Source organism: Dasypus novemcinctus, chromosome 21, assembly GCF_030445035.2.
Source record: "Dasypus novemcinctus isolate mDasNov1 chromosome 21, mDasNov1.1.hap2, whole genome shotgun sequence".
Classification (NCBI taxonomy): domain Eukaryota; kingdom Metazoa; phylum Chordata; class Mammalia; order Cingulata; family Dasypodidae; genus Dasypus; species Dasypus novemcinctus.
Window position 1 is genome coordinate 49,148,319 of NC_080693.1, and position 21,331 is coordinate 49,169,649.

General features: G+C 40.8%; 1 protein-coding gene and 1 long non-coding RNA gene across 7 annotated transcripts in view; one reads left to right on the plus strand and one right to left on the minus strand.

The window, feature by feature from the left end:
• The window catches only part of ANKFN1 (ankyrin repeat and fibronectin type III domain containing 1), a 411,393-nt gene that overhangs the window by 132,417 nt on the left and 257,645 nt on the right, over positions 1-21,331 (minus strand). For all 6 annotated transcript variants that reach the window (XR_011646850.1, XR_011646849.1, XM_058283928.1 and 3 more), the window contains exons 5-7: positions 20,116-20,326; positions 6,585-6,779; positions 4,758-4,871 (exon numbers count right to left, since the gene is read on the minus strand). Coding sequence is in view for 4 of the 6 variants with exons in the window: in XM_058283928.1 (XP_058139911.1) it covers positions 4,758-4,871; positions 6,585-6,779; positions 20,116-20,326 (520 nt within the window). In the remaining 2 variants the exon portion in view is untranslated. The remainder of the gene's footprint in view (positions 1-4,757; positions 4,872-6,584; positions 6,780-20,115; positions 20,327-21,331) is intronic.
• On the plus strand, positions 15,944-17,460 carry LOC139437259 (uncharacterized). The gene is made up of 2 exons (XR_011646997.1): positions 15,944-16,053; positions 17,206-17,460. It is a non-coding gene; the product is annotated as an uncharacterized lncRNA (long non-coding RNA).

Genomic DNA, 21,331 nt, shown 5'->3' on the forward strand with positions numbered 1-21,331 from the left:
TTTGGAAGAGAAAATGTGTGTGAATAGCTAAGACATTTTGAAAAACATTACCAAGAAGAGGGACTTTCCCCTAGTAGATGTTAAGATATACCATAAAGTTGCTACCTAGTATTAGCATAGGTATAGATAGATCAATAAAACATTACGTGAATGCACACATAGACCCTTCAGTTCTACACTTCCACTTCTAATGAAGAATCCTAGAAAAAATATTCATGCATGTAAATATAGAGACCTATAAACAAGGATTGTAACATTGTGTAATAGGGGAAAGTGAAAACAGCATTTGTCCATCAGTAGAAGAATGATTAAATAAATGATGGCACCTCCATCTCTGGAATACTATATAACGATTAAAAAGAATGAAGAAGATCCAAATGCACAGACATAGAAAGATGTATATGATATACTGTTGAATTTCAAAAATGTCACTGAGGTGAAAAAAGTCCAGTTGTAGGATTAGACAATAGTGTGATAATATTTGTATTAGAGCACACTAACAAAACTGTACACTGTATATTTGTGCTCACACGTATGTATAGGTTATCAGGAAAGATGTGCAAGGATACATCAAATTCTTAAACAGAGATTAACTCCATGGTTAGTTTGTGAGATAGGGTAGGGGTGAAGAGGACTTTGACTCTCTTTGTTTTACACAACTCTGTATTGTGTAGTTTGAAGGCTCATTTTTTTTCTTTTAATTAGAAGAATGCAAAAAAGCTATCCTTTATAACGCTTTATTGAAAAAGTATTTAAGGTGGTTCACAAGATGGCTGGAGAGGTGGCTGGATATTGAAAACTCAGCCAGAGGGGCGGAGTGGCCAAAGGGGGAGGAGCTATTATGCAAAGTGGGAGGAGCAAAAGACTGCCAGGAAGTAATGGCTCTCAGAGGTGTGGCCTTCTACAGTTTATCCCCATCATACATTCAATTCACAGACTCCTTCACTCTCATGCAAAAAAATGTGAATCCCCTGAGGCTTATGTCCTCAGGCATTCTGTCCTCTCCCCCCTCCGGGTTGGTCTCCTTTGCAAACTTTTTGGTCAAGGCCACATTCCCTCCACCTCCATCAGGCTAAATAAAGTTAGAAATCTTATTGCCTCCTGGAATTATATCCCTTCCATCTAGTAATGAGGGTAGCCATCTCATGCTTACGGTCAAATTAGTCTTCAACTAATTAAACAGGGAAAATAAGTATACTATGTAATGCAATGCCTTTTCCTTGGGAGACAAATAGCTTTCAAATTATGAGGTGCAGTATGAAAAATAATAGAAGGGGTGAAAGAATATAAATTACTAAGCAACATATACCCATTCCTCTTGAAGTCAGTTGTTTCTCGTGAACAGATGGCTTTAAAACCATCACATTATGATCAAGTTCACACTATGTAAGAATTATTGACCCAGTAGATTTTAAAGGGCAGATGGTGGACTCTTCCTCCTAGAAGCTGAAATGCCCCAGGGCATCTCCCTGAATTCTTTGGCTTCTTCTTCTGAGAAAGAGACTGGAGATGGTATTGTCAGAGGCACTAGCCCGGTCTCGGCAGAAGCGATACCCTGCCAGCCCCTGAACCACCTGGCAATCCCTGCAAGGAGAAATTCTTTTGTATTTTCCAAAAAAAAAAAAAAAAAAAGTTGCCATCAAATGAACAGCAGTTAAACAATCTGCTGTTATGAGCCATTGCAGACAGAAATTAGGATGGTGGTTTCTAAACTGTTAGGGAACAAGGTGGAAGAGAAGCAGGGAAGGGCAGCCCCTAGACCCAGGCTGTGCAGGGCAGCGACCACTGCAGCTTCTCATAATTAGGAAACCCCACGAAGCGGGGCCACTTCAAGCCTGTGGATGGAAAACAGATGCTGTCTGCACCTGTTTATAGGATGCCTTCCTATACTGTACACTTTCCATCTCTGCAAGGAGCAGCAGCAAAAGCATTTCTGAAAATGTTTTCTGCTTTGGGCCTGCCAAGAAATTACATGTCCTCTGCAAATGAGAGGTTCGGGTTACCCAAGGCAGTGAGGAATGTGGAGCAAGATTCTGGTAATTGTCCAAAGAATCAAAACATCTGAAATAACTAGTTTTGCTCATAAAAATTGGTGAGATAGGCCCAAAAGATGCATCGGGGTCTTTGAATTGGAGGAAGACACACCTAGAAACAGACAGTAGCTCTCTTAGCCCTCCTTTACTGTGTTTGGGGCAGAAAAATCCTGTAGGTCTCACTAAGAACTGTTTCCGGGGTCAAGTTGAAATTGATGTCCTTAATCTCCAAGTTACCATGGCAGTTGGCCTGGATTACTGCCGCTGGGTCTGAAGAAGATTTATAAAGAGATGCTCTTAAAAAAGATTTCTGGATATCAACAAACTCTTAAAAAATATGTGATGAGTTGAGTGTAAACAAATGAGAAACAGAAGGATGCAGATTTTCTTTTAAACACACACTGGCTTAAGCACGAAGGGGAAAACACCCAGTAGTCAAAATAGGCTTGAGGTTTTGCTGAACCCAGAAATTCTGGAGAGTAGTATAACGTGTTTTTGCCAAACCCCAAATCCTACAGGGTTAAACCTTCCCTCTAACCAATTAGATAATTGCCATTTCATTCTGTGGATTTCTCAATTGTCTTTTCTTATTTTTTTTTAAAGCAAACAAAATAATTAGCCTTGTCTCATGGTAATTGTGCTAATATTTTCATAATTAAATAATTATGAAAGCCGTCCTGCTGTCTCTATGGGTACAGTAGGCTGCTAGCTGTTTTAAATAACTGGAGAGCGGTCAGGTTAAGGACCCAATTTATGACCTTATAAATTAACACAAGAAAACCCACTCCATAATGCAGCAGACAATTCTATTTTTAATGCTTAATTAATCTCCTCCCATCACTAACAGAACCCATTTGTGACCTTTGGTTTCAACCTCACCCAAACGCAAGTCTCCTGAGATGAGAAGTGTTAATATGTGAATGCTGATAGAATTTGCTGGCTTTATGGTCAAGTATCAAATAGCTGACAGTCTGGATAAATTAGTTCCTGATAGCACACTAATCAGATGTAAGAAGGAAATGTCAAGTTGGGCAGCATGATGAAACCCTTCATCAAAACCCTGAGCTGGAGAGGCAGAGAAAGAGGAAAATGCCTCCTTCAGACATTGCCTGCAAGCCCTTGATGTGAACTTCAGGAAGCCTTGGCAGTTGAGACAAATGAGGAAAAGTATCAGAATTGTTTCAAAGTGAGACTGTGGGAGGCCATCCTGGGTAGCTCCATTTATCTGCTGTCTTTCTTACCCGGAAGCTGCCTTCTTGTGGACTTACACGCCAAACCTTAACTGTAACCAATTTAATTCTGTCCTACCTAAGGTGTCACAAATAGAATGGCGTTACATGGAAAACTCCAAGGATCCCAGAGAGCTACAGGGTGTTGGCAGAGTAGTGTTATTTGCAGCGACACAGGAGCTCTCCTGGGAACAGGCCCTGGGAGGAGGAAGGACGCTCATACTACTTGGGCGTTCTTGTGGGCAGTGGGAGCTGTAGTGACCTGAACTCTTAGAAGTTACATCTGGGGCCTGCCATCTTGGAAGATGTGTGGTGGCTTTTCAGGTTTTGGGATTGTTTGGGATGCTTCTGTCTGTCCTTATGAATTCGGAAAACAGATTTCTTTCTTTTGGTCTGCCACATTCACGAGTCAACATAATGTGATAACTTCTGGCTCTACTGTTTGCCTGCAGGCAAGTTCTTCATCCTTTCTTTTATCTGTTTTCTCATCTGCAAAGTGGTAATCACAGCAGAGTCTACTTCTCTGTATTGTAGTAAGGAATAAATTGAGTTAATACATATAAAGGCTTTAAATGGTGCCTATAGCATAGTAGGTGCTAGGCAAGCGTTGGCTTTTCTCATCATGATACGTCTGCAATTTTCTTTCTCTTTTGGGATCCCCTCTCCTTTCCCAGTGCTGCTGCCTCAGCCAGGTCAGGCGGCCGCAGCCTCTCTTCTGAATAGCTTTCTAATTCATTTCTTCACTCTAAATCCTTCTCTCTTCCCACGCCTCATATGCAGCACTGCCACTTTACTCTTTTCAAGGGTCTTCCTCGGATTTTGTCACTATCTTATTCAGTGGTTCTGCAGAGCTCATCCTTAACCTTGGTTTCAAACCCTGCCCGACCCCACCTTCTGACTCTAGTTTCACTCAAATTTCACTGCACCCCTTTTCTTGTGCCACTTTCTATTCCTTTCCCATGTTCTCTTATTTTCCTTTACTTGGAATGTGCTCTTCCCCAGTGCCTTCCAGTCCAAATCCTTGTCATCTTTCCTAACCAGGTCCCAAGGCCATTTCCACTCTGGGACCTTCGCGAACCCCTCCACCACAACTGACTTTTCTTCCTGACCTCAGTACACGTGCTCTCCTTTTTCGTTTTTAAATTCTCCACTTAGGTACCTGGTAGTACAGCTATCAATTTACATGCCCCCTATTTACTGTATTCCCTATCCCGGCCTCTAAGCAGCCTGGATCAAGTCTGACTCTACTTTGTGTCCTGCTCAGCCCCATTCCTAAGCCCTGTCTTGTGGGTCGTCTTTTTTGTGACTTCTTCTCAGTCACCTTCATGGTCCTTTACAAAATGAGTGTCTATGGAAATACTTCAACTCCATACATAAAGGGGATGAAAACAATCCTATCAACAGGCAAAACAAACATGCAAAATGCACAACTGATCCCCAAACAACAGATCTTTTTTCAAGAAGTTGCAGTGAAAAACAATCTGCAGTCCAGTACCTTTATATCTGGTTACTACAGCTGCGTTGACACTAAGAGGCTCTTGGAAGCTGACAGTGAGTGATGTGCCGCTGGTTACCATGAGACAGGCATTGGTTGGCACCTCGGGGGCTCCTGGGACAGAAGGAAAAACACAAGGATCTTAATAGAGCAAGTCCTTTTTAAACAATGTTCCTACCTTTTCAAAGGATACCCTGAAACACACAGTATGGGAACATTTGTTTGTAGGGCTCAATTGATTTTGCTTTTGAGCATTTTCCTTAGAAGTCCCAATGGCTTTTATTTGTTGCCATTGTGGTCTTATTTGGGCATTAGAACATCTTCTTAAGGGGTAATAATGCCAGTTAAGTCTTTCCAAAGTATCCTGGAAACACAAAGAGAGATTGGTCTGGACCAGTGGAGAGGAGGCAAGAGAGCAATAGCAGAATTTTACACTGTAGCAAGAGACCTTTAGGCTTCATAAAGTACTTTGACGTCAATCATCTCATTTGACTCTGTAGAAAGGGCAAGGAACAGCATCCCCGCTTTTAGGATGAGGAAACTGCAGCCCCAAAGAGGCCAAATTACTTATTCAAGGACACAGAAAACAAAGAGCTGGGGTGAAAGTCAGTGGCTTCAGATGTCTAATTCTGGGCTCTTTCCAGTATGGAATGCTAACTCCCCTGCCCTCGTGCCGCTTCCTGTTGTATCAGGTAGCATTTTCTGAGAAAGAATTCTTGGGTGAATGAATGTCCACTAACCTCAGAAGGTGTTTGAAAATTTAGAAATTTACCAAAAAAGGCACCAAATCTAAAAATTTAAGAATTTAGGAAATTACCAAAAAAGGCATCAAATCTAAAAATAAGTCTGTTTCTGGTTTAATCTGTTCTAAATGAGGCATAACAGCAAACACAATTATGAAAACAATTACTAAATGTCTTTTTTAAAAATCTACACTTTAGGATTGTGGAAGAGATTGTTATTATTGAACATAAACTACCTTTTGTTAATATTGCCTATGTCAGTTGCTTCAAGAGGAAGGATTAAGCCTAGATTTGGGACTTAGTGTACAGAACTACTCAACAAAACAGAATTTTCTCTGCCTTTTGGTCTTTCTCTATATCACTACTAAATTTTTGGCAGCAGAGGAATATACTTTTCAAACTAATCAACTGGGTCTTCTTTTATATTAAAAAATTCAAGTAATTTTTGTTGTTTAAATAAGATCCTATTGTAAAACGAGAGTCTGATATTTCACAAGTGTTTGAATTTTAAATGCTCTTTTTACGTCAGGGTTTGCACTTAGCAGTACTTTCCAGTGCTGTACAGAAAGAAGGCTTTTCTTCAACTAACAGAATGAATCAGTCAAGGGAATGGAAGTGTAGATAAAAGTGTAGTTCATGAGTTGATTGTCCTTCATTGTTGCCTGTATAACCTGAAGTTCACTTTATAGTCCTGTGTAAAAAATACAGTGGAGAAACTGGACAAATAGGCAAAACATGCTTTTCCACCTCCACATCCCCAAATATAGTCAATCAGGGCATCAGACCATTCAGGTCATTAGGAATTAAGGCATAGTGGGTAGAAAGTGCTAGATGAGTGTGACATGGTGGAGGGAGGCCAGAAGCACTGAAGCCTCATGGCTGTGGTTAGAGAACCAATCAGGAGCCAGAAAATCAAGCAAGACAAAAGATCCTTTTACAGCCTCCTAGAGCCCTTGTTCCAAATAGGCTGACAACAGCTATCCATGACCCTGGAGAGTTGGAAAAAAAAAGCAATGAAAGAAGCCCAGGCTTTCTCAAAGCAAGGTTGGTCTGGTTAAATGTAGAAGTCCCTACTTGTACTCACTGGCATGCTCGAAGCCTGTTTTCATGCGTCTGTAGAGCCGATACCTCCACTCCCAAGCTTTCAGCTGTTTCTCTTTCTCTGTGTTGTCCAGACTGAAGCCTTCATTTTGCACCTGGGCAGACAATTCATTCACCCTCTCCTGGGCTTCCTGGACCAGCGTGTTGAGGTGCATTGCCCGGCTTTCCAGGCTGACAACTAAAGGAAAAGAAATGGGGTGACTACCCTTTCTCTTCCGGAGAAATGCTGCTTCCTTGGCCTGATACCTGAGAATCTACCATGGGTTTTAGCAAAATGCCTGGGTAAAGTGAGATCTGTGGTTGTGATCAACTCTCTTATTACAATCAGGTATAACTAGTGACATTTACAAGCTAGATTAAGCAGTAAATTCATCAAATTAAGATATTCCCTTTGCTCTCTGATCCTCTTGTTACATCCATTCCAATTAGCGCCTTAATGCAATTAATTAGAATTCTACCATCAAGTATCTAAGAGGACCACTTCTAATCCAGATTGCATGAATTTGTTTCCATGACCTTTAGAGGGACAAACACTTGGGAGCAAAAGCTTTTCGGGCTAGGGAAGCTCTAGGAAAAGTTGTTCATGAGGCAAGCTGTATTCTGCTAATGTTGCTCTTGCAGTTTTTTTGTTTCTGTTTTTGGTAGAACCTAATTCAGATTTTCTGCTCTTATCACATTCTTCCCAGCTCACAGATATTTGTGCATGCGTGTCTTACAGGCCTAATTTTGTTATTTTTTAATCAAATTATTTATTGCTAATGAAGCACTCCACTACTGCTGTCACAGTGGCGTTAGTGAGTTCTGGTGGCGGATGCCCTGGGTGTCAGACTTTGTGAGCTCTCCTTGATTGTGGGCTGGTTGGTAAGGAGGTCTCTGGAGGTACCCATCCTCAAGAAAGCAGGAGATGCCAGCTCCTCTTGCTAAGAGAGGTTGGAGAGCTTGACTTCTCTATTTTTATCCAGTACATGATAGACAGGCTTTATTTGATTTGTCTCATACTGTTTATCCACCCAGCTCTTGTGCAAGTGAATATTCATGTCAATGATAGGACACTTCACAGTCTTGTGTTAAGCTGGGGAGGCTGCTTCTTGGTCTCCTCACAACACCTGAGGGCCTGCCTAGGTGGCCACCTGGCCACCTTGGTGGAGCCACTCCTGGTTAGTGATGAGCGCAGAGGAGACAGCCCTGGCATGGGCAGGGAGAGGGTATCACACACATAATGAGGCAAATCAGAATTAAGGGCTGCAGACCTGTTGCCGAGATGGGTGTGACACTCCCTGTAACTAAAACACTATTTCCCCCTGGTGGGTGGGGAAAAAATTCCAACCATTTCATTCTTCTAATTCAGGGGGAAAATATTATGAAGATAACTCAAGTGAAAATGTGTTAGGTGTATTTTGAAATGGAAATTAGGTGGTTATGTATTCATATTCTCTGTGTTCATAGGCATGTCTGCATTAATTACAGGAAATGAATACTAATTTATTATTGCCCCTGCTCACCATCAGTCTAAATTTATTTACAGATGAGGTCAATGAAAAATTAGTGGAGTCTTTTTTCTTTTGCTTTCTTTCTTTCTTCTTTCCTTTTAAAGTTGCTGTTTAGAACACTCAATACTGTGTTTTGCTGCAGATTTGTCATGGTTAATGAATGTTGCTGTAACAGTCAATCATGTACTCTAAATACTGTCACACTTTTTTTTTAAAAAAGCCTCAGCCATGAGCCATGACAGAAAAATAAACAAATAAATATAAAGCTAAAAAACTCTTTCACTGAGCAGCTACATTAGGCAGAATCCCCTGGGAAAGCTAAAGGAGGCCAGAATAAATGATAATATAAGTGCTGTGGACGTAGGGAAGCAATGATGGTGTATGAACACGGAGGTTCTAGAGAAAAAAATACACACACACGCGGGCACACACTCCAGTGGAAAAATTGGCAATATTAGTAGCCTCAAGGTGCAATTTCCTGGAGCAGGGAGATTGACAAGTCAGTACTAAATGCTGTTAATTTAACTAACTTCAGATTAATGGTAGAGTCTGCTGTGACTGAAACCCTCAAACACAGTCTCATTATAGCCTTGCTGGGAAGGTCCTAAATATAGGCATTGACAGTTTAAAACAAATTCGTATACATTTGTGTATTTTTAGACATAGGTTAGGCGTCAGAGTTTGTGTCACAGTTTTCAGGTTGATTAATTGACCCAGTAACTGCACCCTCTACCCACTCCTCCCACCCTCCTTCCACTCCAAATTGTAGAGAAAATGGGGGAATTGTCCTTGCTAAGTCATTCAGTGAGCTTTTTATTGTAAGCCCGATGTTTGAATTGCATGCATGCGTCAACACTTGGGTGATAGACACATGATTTATAAAAATAAATTTTTCTAATACTATGAAATCCCCCCTATTAATTTTTATATCCACAGCAGTTATTACTGGTGTGAATTCCAGGTGGCATTTCAGATGGACAGCTTCTCTTTAGCTATGCTTGGCTCCTCAGAAATTTTTCCTGCTTTCCCTGGCACAACACATTTTGTTTCTGTACATGTCCTGTCCACTTGTCTTAGGCTTTAGATGTGATGCTACCTGAACTGTGGGAAAGGATTTCTACATCTTTAGATAAAGATAAGACATTTGCCTCTTTAACAGGGCACAGGAAGAACTGTATAGCCAGGTGAGCCTTCCAAGGCCACCTGAGATCCCTGTGCTTCTTAAATCTAAACTCCAAGGCAATATGGGGCTTATGGTACAGCAAGCATCTCTGAGCCACGGTATGAATATGTCTTCCTGGAGTATCAAATTTTGCATGCGGATTTTGGTAAAAGTACCATTATTTAGAAAATACAACAGGCACTGCAATTATAGAGAAGAATGAAGATTTTTCCCCAAAAAAGTGAAGATTACAAATAAGAGAGACTTTATAGAACTCTTTTTTTTTTCCCAGAATACAGCCCCAGGTGTCCCCGGGGATCTTACTCGCGTGCCTCCTTCATTGGAGGTAATTTCTCTAAGCAGTTGGAGAAGATAAGACTGAGCCAGGGATTTCCAATCATTTTACCAAGCACAACTTTTGGTATTTTTTCCCTAGGGATTTTTAAAATAGCTTACTTAAAACACTCTCTTTTCAAAGAATTTTTTGTCTCTGGTATTTTCTCCCTAGTATTAATGACCCATATAACTGTTAATAGAAGCATCTGTTCAGTATGAGCTCACCAGTATACCAAACTGGGTTGATACATTTTGAGCAAAATCAAATTTGATAATGATGTTAGCCTGTATAGTTTTAACTTGCATAATGGTGTCATAGAGCAGGCTTCCTGACCCGCTGGACAGTGCTCTGAGAACCTCATTCCTGTCTTTGTGACCCAGGTGAGAACTTCCTCATTTTGAAGAGGAAGACACGGAGGACCAGGCAGTTGGGATGACTATCCAGGATTTTCTTAAAAGTCTTGAAGAACTCTGAACTTCCTTTAAACCAAAGGGAACACAAATCTACCTCTTTATATATTGCCCTTTTTTTGAGTTTGGTGTATTTTTCCCCCAACCCACCCTAGCCCTATTCTAACTGCCATCCATTTGGCACGAGATTGGTGAGTCATTTTGCCTAGTTGGTTGGTGTTAAGAGACCATTAACGAAGTTAGGACTGGAATTTTTCAGATAAACATGCCTTTGGTGACTTAGAAACTAAATAGTGGGAGTCATAACCAGACAGGATTTTCTTAATGCTTTGTACCTCTTGATTTATTGGAAAAAGGACATGTCTATTTTATGATTGATTTTTCTGTCCACCCAGTTCTCTTAGGTTTCCCCTCCTGCTTCTACCCACTGGGTATTTCCCCCATGGGTCCAAACGACCTGATCTGTTTGCAAGGTTTAGCCTCTTGTGTCTTATGGCCATTTGTACCTTCTTCAGCAGAATAACTATCCCTCTGAACAGCCACAGCCAGCACAATAGAGGGTCTGTGAGCTCGTGGTGAGCAGACTGGCTGGGGCAAGACAACTCGGCGGCTCCTGAAATAGGCTCCTTGCTATTGTGGTGTTTAATTATCAACAGTATTTCTACCACCCAGTGCTTATGAGTGCGCATTTGTTATAAGACCTGCCCCACTAATTAACTACTGGGTGGGAGTGGGGAGGTAGGGCAGGAACTTGGTGTTCAAAGAATACAATTATAGTTACTGTTTAAATCCTGAGATAAATAATAATCAGGGAGTGAGGGGACTTTTTTCACCATCAGAACCCAAACTACATATCACCAACTACTTGCTACTCCTTAATTTCACCCTTGTCCTACAATTGGGTGAATTTGGGCCTGGTTGAAAATTGCTTTAAGCTTGAAAATATAGTGAGGGTAAAATATAAACTAAATTTGATTTTTAATTGAGGCATTTAGAGAATGATTCATTTGGTTTGCTTGAAAAAAGGGATACTTCTGAACATTACTAATGATAGGCCATTTTGCAATGTAATACCAGCAACTTTTCTGTTGTTATTAGCATTTTATTCTTTCTATTGATGAGAAAAATGATGCACTAAGGCAGCCATTTAATCTCAGTGCTAGGAAGTCTACAACCAACTTTAGATGCTCTCCCTGTAGAATCATTCTCTCTGTGTGATTTTCTCCATGAGGGGAATGCACTGCTTACAAGGGCAGCCTAGTCTATTTTCACACATCTCTGAATTTTAAAAAGTGTTTCCTAACCCTGATCTGAAGTCTGAGTTCCTATTATTTCCAAGGTGCAGGCAATGAGGTAAAAGGGTTTTGGGGTGCTTTAGATCAAGCACGGCCTCTTATGAATGTGTGAATCGAACCCATTAGGCTGCCATCTTGAGCCCATGTGCCCCATCTGTAAAGTGGATATAATAGTGCCCAGCTCATAAGCTGCAATGAGATCATTTTTACATAGAAGACTCTCAATCAGTGGGTTTTTGTATAATTTGTATAATTATTCCACCCACTGTCTTTGTTATCATTTTGAAAGTTACACACACACACAAGAAAAAATGCTTGTTTTATAAAAACAAAATCTCATCTCAGGTTACAGTTTTCTGATTCAATTACTGTTCAGAAAAATATTATATGCCAATAAGTGGAGTCAATTTCTATTATTTCAAAGGAGAAAACAAGGTTGCTGAGGTATAAACCTTGCATTGTAAGCCAATAGCCTCTGGGCAACCAAGAATGGCAGTTAATAAAATTTATCTTTGCTGATCAGGAGTGACAAATTTTAACTTTACAGTCCACTTGTTTTAAGATAGGAGCGTCAAAAGAAATAATACAGAGGCACCTAAATACTTAAATGCTTTTTTTTTTAAATTAAAAAAACCTCATACCAGGGAAACTCAAAACATAAGCTTCAATTTACCTGTCTTGCTAAGATGCAGGACTCAAAACTCACTTGGGCTTCACTTACTCAATCTGTTGTCTTATTTTTGGGTTTTCCCATGGACTTTGAGAGTGGTTCCAAAAAGGTTTCTTGATATTTGGAGATTGTGTTTCATTTGAATTACTGTATAACTTTCTTTTCCTAGAGCTCAGGAAGCCCAGACTGGTGCTCTGGAGTGTTCTACTCACTACTCTCCAGCACAAGAGGGATCATGAAGTCCATACGTTATCATGTATGTTAGGTTGTGACTGGTGGTTGTTTAAGAAGCCAGAGACACTGACAGAGTGTGGACTACAATGTGGACCACTGTCCATGTGCTGCAGTGGTTCTCCAGAATGTATTCGCCGGGTGCAGTGAATGTGCCACAATGATGGGAGAGTTTGTTGATGTGGGAGGGGTGGAGTGGGTGGGGTGGGGTTATATGGGGACTTCATATTTTTTTAATGTAACATTTAAAAGAAAAAGAAAAAGAAAAGAAAAGAAAAGAAAAGAAGGTCAGTTCTGTGTCTGCTTAGTTCTCACCAACCTCAAAGGGGCAAATGAACATCTCTAAAATGTGCAAAACACCTGAGCAAATTATTTAGAATTTCCAAAACAGGTTACCCAATGACATCACAGGGTTTAAATGCGAAACAAGATAATTATATTCTCTGTTGATATTTTCACTGCTGTCCAATAAAATATAATATGACCCACAAAATTTAAAATTTCCCAGTAGCCACATTAAAAAAGTAAATAGATATAAGTGAAATTAATTTTAATGATATATTTTAATTAATTCAATATATATGAATATATATTACTTTCAATGTATAAAAACCCAGTGAAAATTTGACATTTAAGCACATCTCAATAGGCACATGTGACTAGTAGCTCTTGTGTTGCACAGTGTAATTTTATAAGATAAAATTCTACAAACTTTAAAAAGTTCTGCATTGGGCCGTGTTTTGCAACACAAACAATACAACTCATGGGTAAATATTTAAATTCTTCACCAAAAACTCTTGAGTTGTTTTATTTTGTTTTTGGAATTACATTAGCTAACATGCTTTTGACCATTTACTATATGCCAGGTAATATGAAAAATGTTTTAAAGGTGTTTTTTCAGTTAACATGGTGGCCAGTCTCCAAGAGGGCTGATTCCCGTGTCCTGATGGTCACATCCCTGTGCAGTCCCCTTCTATGCTCTACCAGGGTTGGTCTGTTTTGATCAATAGAATGGAGCACAAATGCGAGTATGCCACCTCCAAGATTAGATTATAAAAGACGCTGTGGCTTCCATTTTGGTTTGTCTCTCTCCCTCTCTCTGATCATTTGATCCAGAGGAATTCAGCTGCCAATGATGGAGCAGCCCTATGGAGAGGCCCATGCAGTAAGGAAGTGAGGCCTCTTGGTAAAAACCACCTGATTACGCCTGAAAGTGGATCCTGTAGCTTGGTCAAGCCCTAGGATGATAGCAATCTCATGAGAAATCCTAAGCCAGAACTACCCATCTAATGGCATTCTCAAATTCCTGAGGCTTTGAGATAACAAGAGTGTACTGACCTCCATTGCTAAATTTTGGGGTAATTTGTTACATAGCAATATATGACTAAAGCAGGTAGATAAAACTATCTCCATTTGACAAATAAAAGGACCAAGGCACAGAGAGGTTAAGGAACTTGCCTGTAGTTAGTAAGTGGTCTGTAGTTAGTAAGTGGTACTAATTAGCTTTATAGTTAGTAAAGCCAGAACTCTCTCACTCCAGAAACTTATGCTAAGTATTTAATTTAAAAGCTGCTCCCCACCACACACAACCCAAAAAACCTGCTATTTCTTTTCTGTTGTGTTGTTATTGGTGATGGTGTATCTATGAAAATTCATGGGAAAAAGACTGGCTAGCCATCTAACGCAAACCAACATTTACAGTGGGTTCATGGAAGGGGATCTAGATTATGTGTGTGCTGTGCATGTACTGGGTTGGCTTCAAAGGTATTTTTAGCTTTAATTACAATGGATTTTAATTTCTGACAAGGAGACTGTATTCCATGTTATATGTATATTTAAAAATTGGAAAACAAAAGAACGAAAAGACAACTATCAACTGTTGAAGAACAGGTGGCTGGAATTTGGGCTGTAGCAAACTGATGTCTAAACAATTATTTGGAAACATTCAGGGAAGGCCAGTTCACCTGACATATAGTAAAAGAATTCCCTTCAAAAGAAATAATATGTCCACACCTCTCAAAAGGAGTAGCCTTGGGATTCACTCAATTAAACAAAGATTTATCGAGTGTCTTTTCTTTGCCTGGGCATCAGAGATGAATGAGACAGATCCTGCTGTCAGGGAGATTACAATCTACTGCAGGGGGTACAGAAATAAGCAGAGAATAACACTGAGAAAAATATCATGTAGTGGGAAGGGCTATACCAAAAATTAGAAAAGAGTGGTGTGATTAGAAAGTGATTTTAGGCTTGGCCAGAGAAAGCCTCTCTTGAAGTCTTGATATTCAAGCTGTGGTATGAATGCTAAGAAGAATGATCAAGATGAAAAGCATTCAAGCAATCCAAGCAGAGGAAATAGCTAGTAGAGAGGCTCTATGGCGAGAATAGCTTGGCATGTTCCAGGAAAGGAATCGAGGCTGAAACATTGTGGGCGAGGGGTGCAGTAGGAGATGAGGTTTGAGGAACGGGTTTGTGTGTCAGGGGGGGCTTTATACACCTATTTAATGAAGCAGCTAAAAATACTGAGAGACTCGTTTTGGGGACTTGCCTCAGGCACATTCTTTAAATATTCTTAATGGCTGCAAATCTTTGTCCTTTGAGGGTGGATTTGATTTCAGGAAACCGCCCTAAATCATTTGAGGCCAAGTCTGGTGAACGTGGAGGGTGATGACGCTGGGCAATGCTGTTTTGGAACAAAATTCAGGTGTGACTCTAAGCAACGAGTCCGATTTTCTCATAAACTGGCTCTGAGGACAATTCCAAAGTGTTTAGAGCAATGGCCGCACTGTGGGAACAAGTGTGGGGTCTCCCATGAGGACCATGTTAAAGGATAACACTCGTTTGGATTGTAGACTTTCTGGTGTGTTTGTTTACCCAAAGCCAGACTCATTAGTTCATAGTCACACCTCTTAGAAGTGGTCAGAACCAGTTCAGCACCAGCCACCTTCCTCGCAAACCCCCAACAATGCAGGACTAGTGGGGAATCCCCACAACGGTGCCAAAATTGTATCGCTGGTGTTTGCACCACACTCAGATGACAGTAACTCTGCAATCGCATTTTATGAAGTAAATGAACATAACTAATTTTGGATGACATTTCTGAGTTCACAGGTAGCATCTGAGAGAAAGAGAGTGAGGAACTACGAAATAATGGAGAGGAGAAAGAATAAGGGAATGGATAGAAAGACTAACAATGAGGAGTATTATTCCATTCTTACCAGTCCTCATTATTAATGTAAAAATAAAAACAATTAGACTGCGTCTACAACCAACTTCTATAATGAAACCTGGAAAACTAATCCACCCGAGTAACTACAAGTACCCAAAGTATAAATTACCAGAAGCCTTAAAGTTTCTTCCCATACATTGTGAGTTTGTGTGTGTGTGCGTGCGCGTGTACTAAAATCTGATACCTAAAATTCTCAATAGCATAAGACAGGACTGTTAAGAGGATTAAAATAACAACTGAAAAATTTTAAAAATCTATTATGTATCAGACCAAAGGGATAAGAAAAAATCCATGAGAGTGATCAGATTTGCACACGGTAGATAACCCTGAAAGAGCTAATTTCTTCACTGATTACTATTTCTCAGACCTTGATGATACTAAGTAATTGGTAACCTCAGAAAGGCAAGACCCTTGTTAATGATTCAGCAAATCCTTCCTGGAGACTTATCCAACTGTGACTTGAGGGAGGGGGCAAGGCATGAGTTAGAATAAGGGAGAGGTTTATGACTGAGGCTCTTAAGTGTGGAGGCAAACATCTCATGGAGAGCAGTTGTTCAATTGCACATGGCTCCTGGTGGCTGGGATGCTCATGGATGGAACACTCACTGGTAGAGCCCGCGTGTGCCCTGAGGTAAGCACTGGCTTTCCTAGTTCTTGTCCTTCAGATTCTGTCCTGTTTCCTACGTTTGGCATACCAGTCCCTCTGCGAGGAAGTACTTGGGATCCTACTCCAATAATGGCTGATATTTTCTTCCACAAGGGGTGAATATTGCTTGTACTTCATTAAAGGTAGGAGGAGCAGAAACAAAGTTACTGAATAAAGAGAGTGGATCCATATATTTAACTGCATATATTTAACTTCAGGGCAGTTGTGTAAGTTTGGGGAGTCGTATTTCAGACTCTTCCTATGAATAAGGAAATGTTCATAGGTGAGTGTCAAACTATGCTTATAAAGGACACCTCCCAAGAGCTCTGTGAGTCAGGAGCTAAAGACTGGTAGATGAACTCGTCCAATGGCTTAGGACTTAAATCCCTAAATCCAGCTGTGTCTTTGTGATTCCTCTTATGAAAAGGGGTGAACTACAGATGCCACTGAGGACTTTCCTCTGCCTTGGGATCCTGTTGGGATCCTGGGCAGATATAGGAGAAAGAATTGTGGGCTAGTTTTCAGGAGGGAATATATAGAAGGGAAGAGAGAAAGCTGACCTTACTAAGAAACCCTATACTCTGCTTTGAAGTTCTTGACTTCATTAGAGAAAGGGAAGAGATGAGGCCCAGGGAAGGAAGGAATTGAGTACCAACTGTAAGGCCATCACTGTGCTAAAGATTTTCCACAAATACAAAACCATTTACTACGGAAGATCTGAGTTTGAATCATGACTCCACCACTTATGAGCTTTGAAGCACTGAGTGTCCTATTTGGCTCTTAATTCTAGTTTCCTCATTGATAAAAATGAGGAAAATAACTCCCACTTCACAACCGAGTTCTGAGGATCAAGTGTGATGATGCAGGCAAAGCATCTTTGCAATGTGAAAAATTCTCTAAGAACTTAAGGCATCATCATTATTTTTCTTCTCTTATATCCTGCCTCCCTCTGCCGCTTCTGGGGAAGCAGCAGGTGTTTGCCCATCTGGTTCTGGCCAGCAGGCTGTGGTTTTTCTCATGGCCTGGCTCATACTCACACACAGAAGCAATTCTGCTTCTTTTGTGCTTGGTGTATAAGTGAATTAAGAATCCCTGAAAACTGATCGTGTTTTTTTTTATCCTGTTTTTCTCCAACAGGAATGGCACTTTGGTGCATAGAACAGAACAAAGAAATCCACTGAAGGGTTGCAGTAAATGATACAAAGGAAAAATGCTGGAACCTGGTGGCCACTGCTCTCCATGCTGATGATTTAGAAAGGCTTAAGTTTGTGCAGAAGGAGGCCCCAGACTTGGGCTTGAGTACTTGGCATCCTCTTCATTTGCTAGATGTGTGGCCTTTGGCCCATTACTTACCCTTACAGAATCACCCTTGAAATAGAGTTAATAACATCATCCTGAAGAGTCAGTGTGAAGATTAGAGATAATGCATGTGAGAGTTCACAGTTAATCAATATTCCTTTGCATTTTTTGTTTTTTTAATTTTTGCTTGAGGCTCTGTGTGGTATTCTCTCTTCGACTTTTTGGGTTGCAAACATAACTTATATGTGGTATATTTCAGAAGCTAAAACCAGGCAGGATCTCTCACTGTCCTTTACAACTTTGTGATAATAACTGAGTTATCCACCCAGAGGGAGTAAGGTAAACCAGGAACCTCTTGAACAAACTTGCTTTTGGTTTAACTAGCTATTTAGGACTTGGATTCTTTTATGAAGGCTTACATATGCACAAGGAGGATTTGGGCGGTTGGGGTGGGGGTCTTACTGTTTTCATGGAAAATGCAGAATTCTTTTAGCGTCTCAGGTAAGTAGGACTAATGTTTCATCCAGCCCAGTGCAGGATGGCCGTGGCACCATGTGGATGAATGGCCTCCTTGTTCCTGTAGAATGGGGCTCAGTCTGCGTTTTCCAGGTTCAGACCCACTGATTCTCCCTCCACCCTTTCTCACTGGATCTTTGGGACAGACATTATTGCAGAATAAATCTGAAGGCAGCAAAGAGGCCTTAAAAAAAAAAATTTCCACCCTTATCTGTCCATCCCTTGAATCCCCCCAGTTGCACTGAAAAGGAGCAGTGCTTGTCCTACGGAGCTCTTTTGGAGAGCCCAAACTCTACTGAACCCAGATTCTCACCCTCTTTGACATGGATGTGGTGGAATTAGCATTTTAAAAATAAGGGGTTTTCTGATACAAGGGTCTGCTTCTCTACCTAGTTTAAGGGGAATCTTTGGGTGGTGGTGGTTTCTGAAATTTAGGAGCAGAGATGTGACCTCTAATTATATATTTGCTTGTTTCGCTTTCAGCCTTCTGGGTCTTACCACTTGGAAGTAAGTGAATCAGCATTAGTGAGACTAACAGTTTGATGAGTTTACTTTTTTTCTTTTAGGAAACATAAAAACTATGGCTCAGAGCCATTGTGGTCATTGGGTCAGAGAATTTGCACCAAGGGGAATGTTAGTACCTACTTTATAAGGTGGTTGTGAGGATTAGAGGAGCCAGTACTGGTAAAGTGCTCAGAATAGTGCCTCACACAGGGTCAGTGCTGTATGGCATCATCCCCTCCCCGCCTGGGCAGGGTCTGCCACTGGCCCCAGAGAAGCTCCCTTCAGCAAGTCTGATCCTCCAGAAAGAATCTTGCCTCGTACACCACATAGTGCATGAAATGTCCAGAAGAGGCTGAACTTTAGAGACAGATAGACAGCTAGTAGGGCTGGGGGGATGGAAGGACAGTACAGGGTCCAAAGAATACAGGTTCTTTTGGGGATGGCAAAATGTTCTAAAATTGATTGTGGTGATGGTTACACAGCTCTGTGAATATACCAATAATCACTGCATTATCCATTTTCCATCTGTAGCTCAAGGTAGTTCTTGCACACACAGGAGAGCACGTCCAGATTCCTAGCATTGCCTACCATCAGTGTCACTACCACTCTAGTCCAGGCAACAGCATCTGACTCCTGGACCACTAAAATAGCTCCCTAAGCTTCTTCCTCATTTTACAAGTGCCCAGCCACGGCCTGTTCTTCACACAGCTCCTCAGCGAGCGTTTTAAATGGAAAGTAGAACATGTCAGTTGCCTGCTGAAACTGCTCCCCTGTCTTCCCATCGCACTTAGAATCACAGTTACACATCTCACTAGGGCCTGCAAGCTCCTGTGCAAACTGGCCTCCCTCAGCTCTCACTCCTCCCTTTGCTCACGTTGCTTCAGCCACACTGACCTTCTTGTTCCTCGAAGTCAAACTTGTTCCTGGTGCCTCAGCACCTTTCCATTGGCTGGCCACTCTGCCTAGAGTTGTATCCCCACCTCTTCTCAAGGCTCACTCATTTTATAAGGCTTAGGACTCAATTCAGATATCGCTGCCTGAGAGAGGCTTTTCTTGTCCACCCTATTAAAAATAGTCCTATCCCTATTGATCCATTTTATTTTCTTCATAGCATATAGGTTGAGTGTATATTTTAGTTAATATTTTAAGTTTATATTTTAACTTAGATTTTTAGGTTATATTTTAATTTATCTATTAATATTTATGTACTTATATCTTAATTTATCTATTTACTTATTTGTTGAAAGTCTCCTCTATTATGTAAGTTCTATAAGAGTAGGGATTTTGTCTTGTTCACTACTGCTTCCCTCCCTTCTACAGCAGCACCAGGCATTTAGTGTTTGTTGAATGAATGAATAAATGAATGATTATAGCCACCATATTGACTGTATGAAGATACAAACATAAACATGCTCATAATTTTTCCACTGATACCTCCTATTCCTGTACCCTCATTTAGAATATCTCCTATAATATTTTAAAGCTTGGGATAAATTCTTAGGAGGGAGTTTCTTGGAGGTTGCCTTTAAATACTACTCAGTATAGTCTATTTAGAGTGCAACTTGATGCTTTGACTAAGTATGACCACTGTCTGCATGAACTTTCATGAAAGTTCATATAGACATGTAAAGGGTTTCTGTTCTGACGGTCAACAATGGCTATCTTGGTGGCATGAAGCTGGTGTCTAGCTTTATTAGGACATGCTTTTTCATTCTCAGGTTTACTTACAGTGTGGACTTTCCCGGGCCCCTGTCCTCAGAAGAATCCTAGCAATGGGCACGTTGTTGGTCATGATGGCAATATCCAGGGGTGTCAGCCCCTCACTGTTAGGTGTGTTGAGATCCAGTTCTTCTGGTGTGTACTGGTACAGAAGGATCTGCACCGCATCCAGGTCCTGCTGTTCAACTGCCTCAAACATGGCTTCGTTGCCCTGGAAGTTCTAGGGGAGAACAAAAGCAGGTTAGCACAGCTTCATAGGCCAATGTGTCTTTGCAGCTTAGCTATTTTGAATGTTAGAGACTGCTTCAGTGACCACTTTCCCACTTATGAGTGATATAACTACAATACATTCTAGGCTCTCCAGTGTAAAGGCTGTATTGGACCTTCCCTCTGTCATAGATAATGGGCATGAACTAGATTGGTACATTGAGATGCATTTTAGATGATGCATTGGAAAATACAGTATAGCCTAGCTAGTGAATAGATTAGAGCAAAATTCAGCTTTACCCAAACAGTTGTTCTGTGGCACACACTTCAATAGCTCATTAAAAAGTGTTGCATGAAGAAAGTAGCATATAGTCAAATAAGTTTAATAAACATTGGATCAAACCAAGTTAACTCATTACTGTAGGATCTCTCCGGACCTTTGACAGTTTTCGACAATTTTCACAGGCAATTATGACTCTCCAAGATGGGAAGGGAACATGACAGGTTTTGATTGTTACTTGATTACAGAACATGCTTTTCCTAACATTTATCTTAATTGCCCTTAGTTTAGTGTCCTAGAGAACATAATTTGGAAAATACTGGCATAGATAATGAAACTCCAGTAGTTCTTAATTTGTGATTAACTTGGAATTGAGAGTGAGCTTTCTCTGTTTCTCTCAAACCTACCCCATCCCTCTTCTCCTCCATGTCTTTACTATGGCTCGGACTGTTATCATCCCTTGTTTGGCTACAGAAATCACCTGCATGCCGCTAGTCTTAGTCTTTCCCTGCCCATGCGCCACACCGATGCAGGGGCCATTGTTCTAAAATATGCAATGTGACGTGTCACTTTCCTATTTGCAAATCTCACATGGCTCCACACTGAGCACAGGCTGAGATCCAAATCCTAGACTCCTTGGTACTCAACCCTTATATGTTTTCAACCATTGAACACCTGAAGTTTCTGAGCTCTGAGGCCAGGGTTTCAGTGACTGGGTGTAAAATTGTTTCTGGGCCT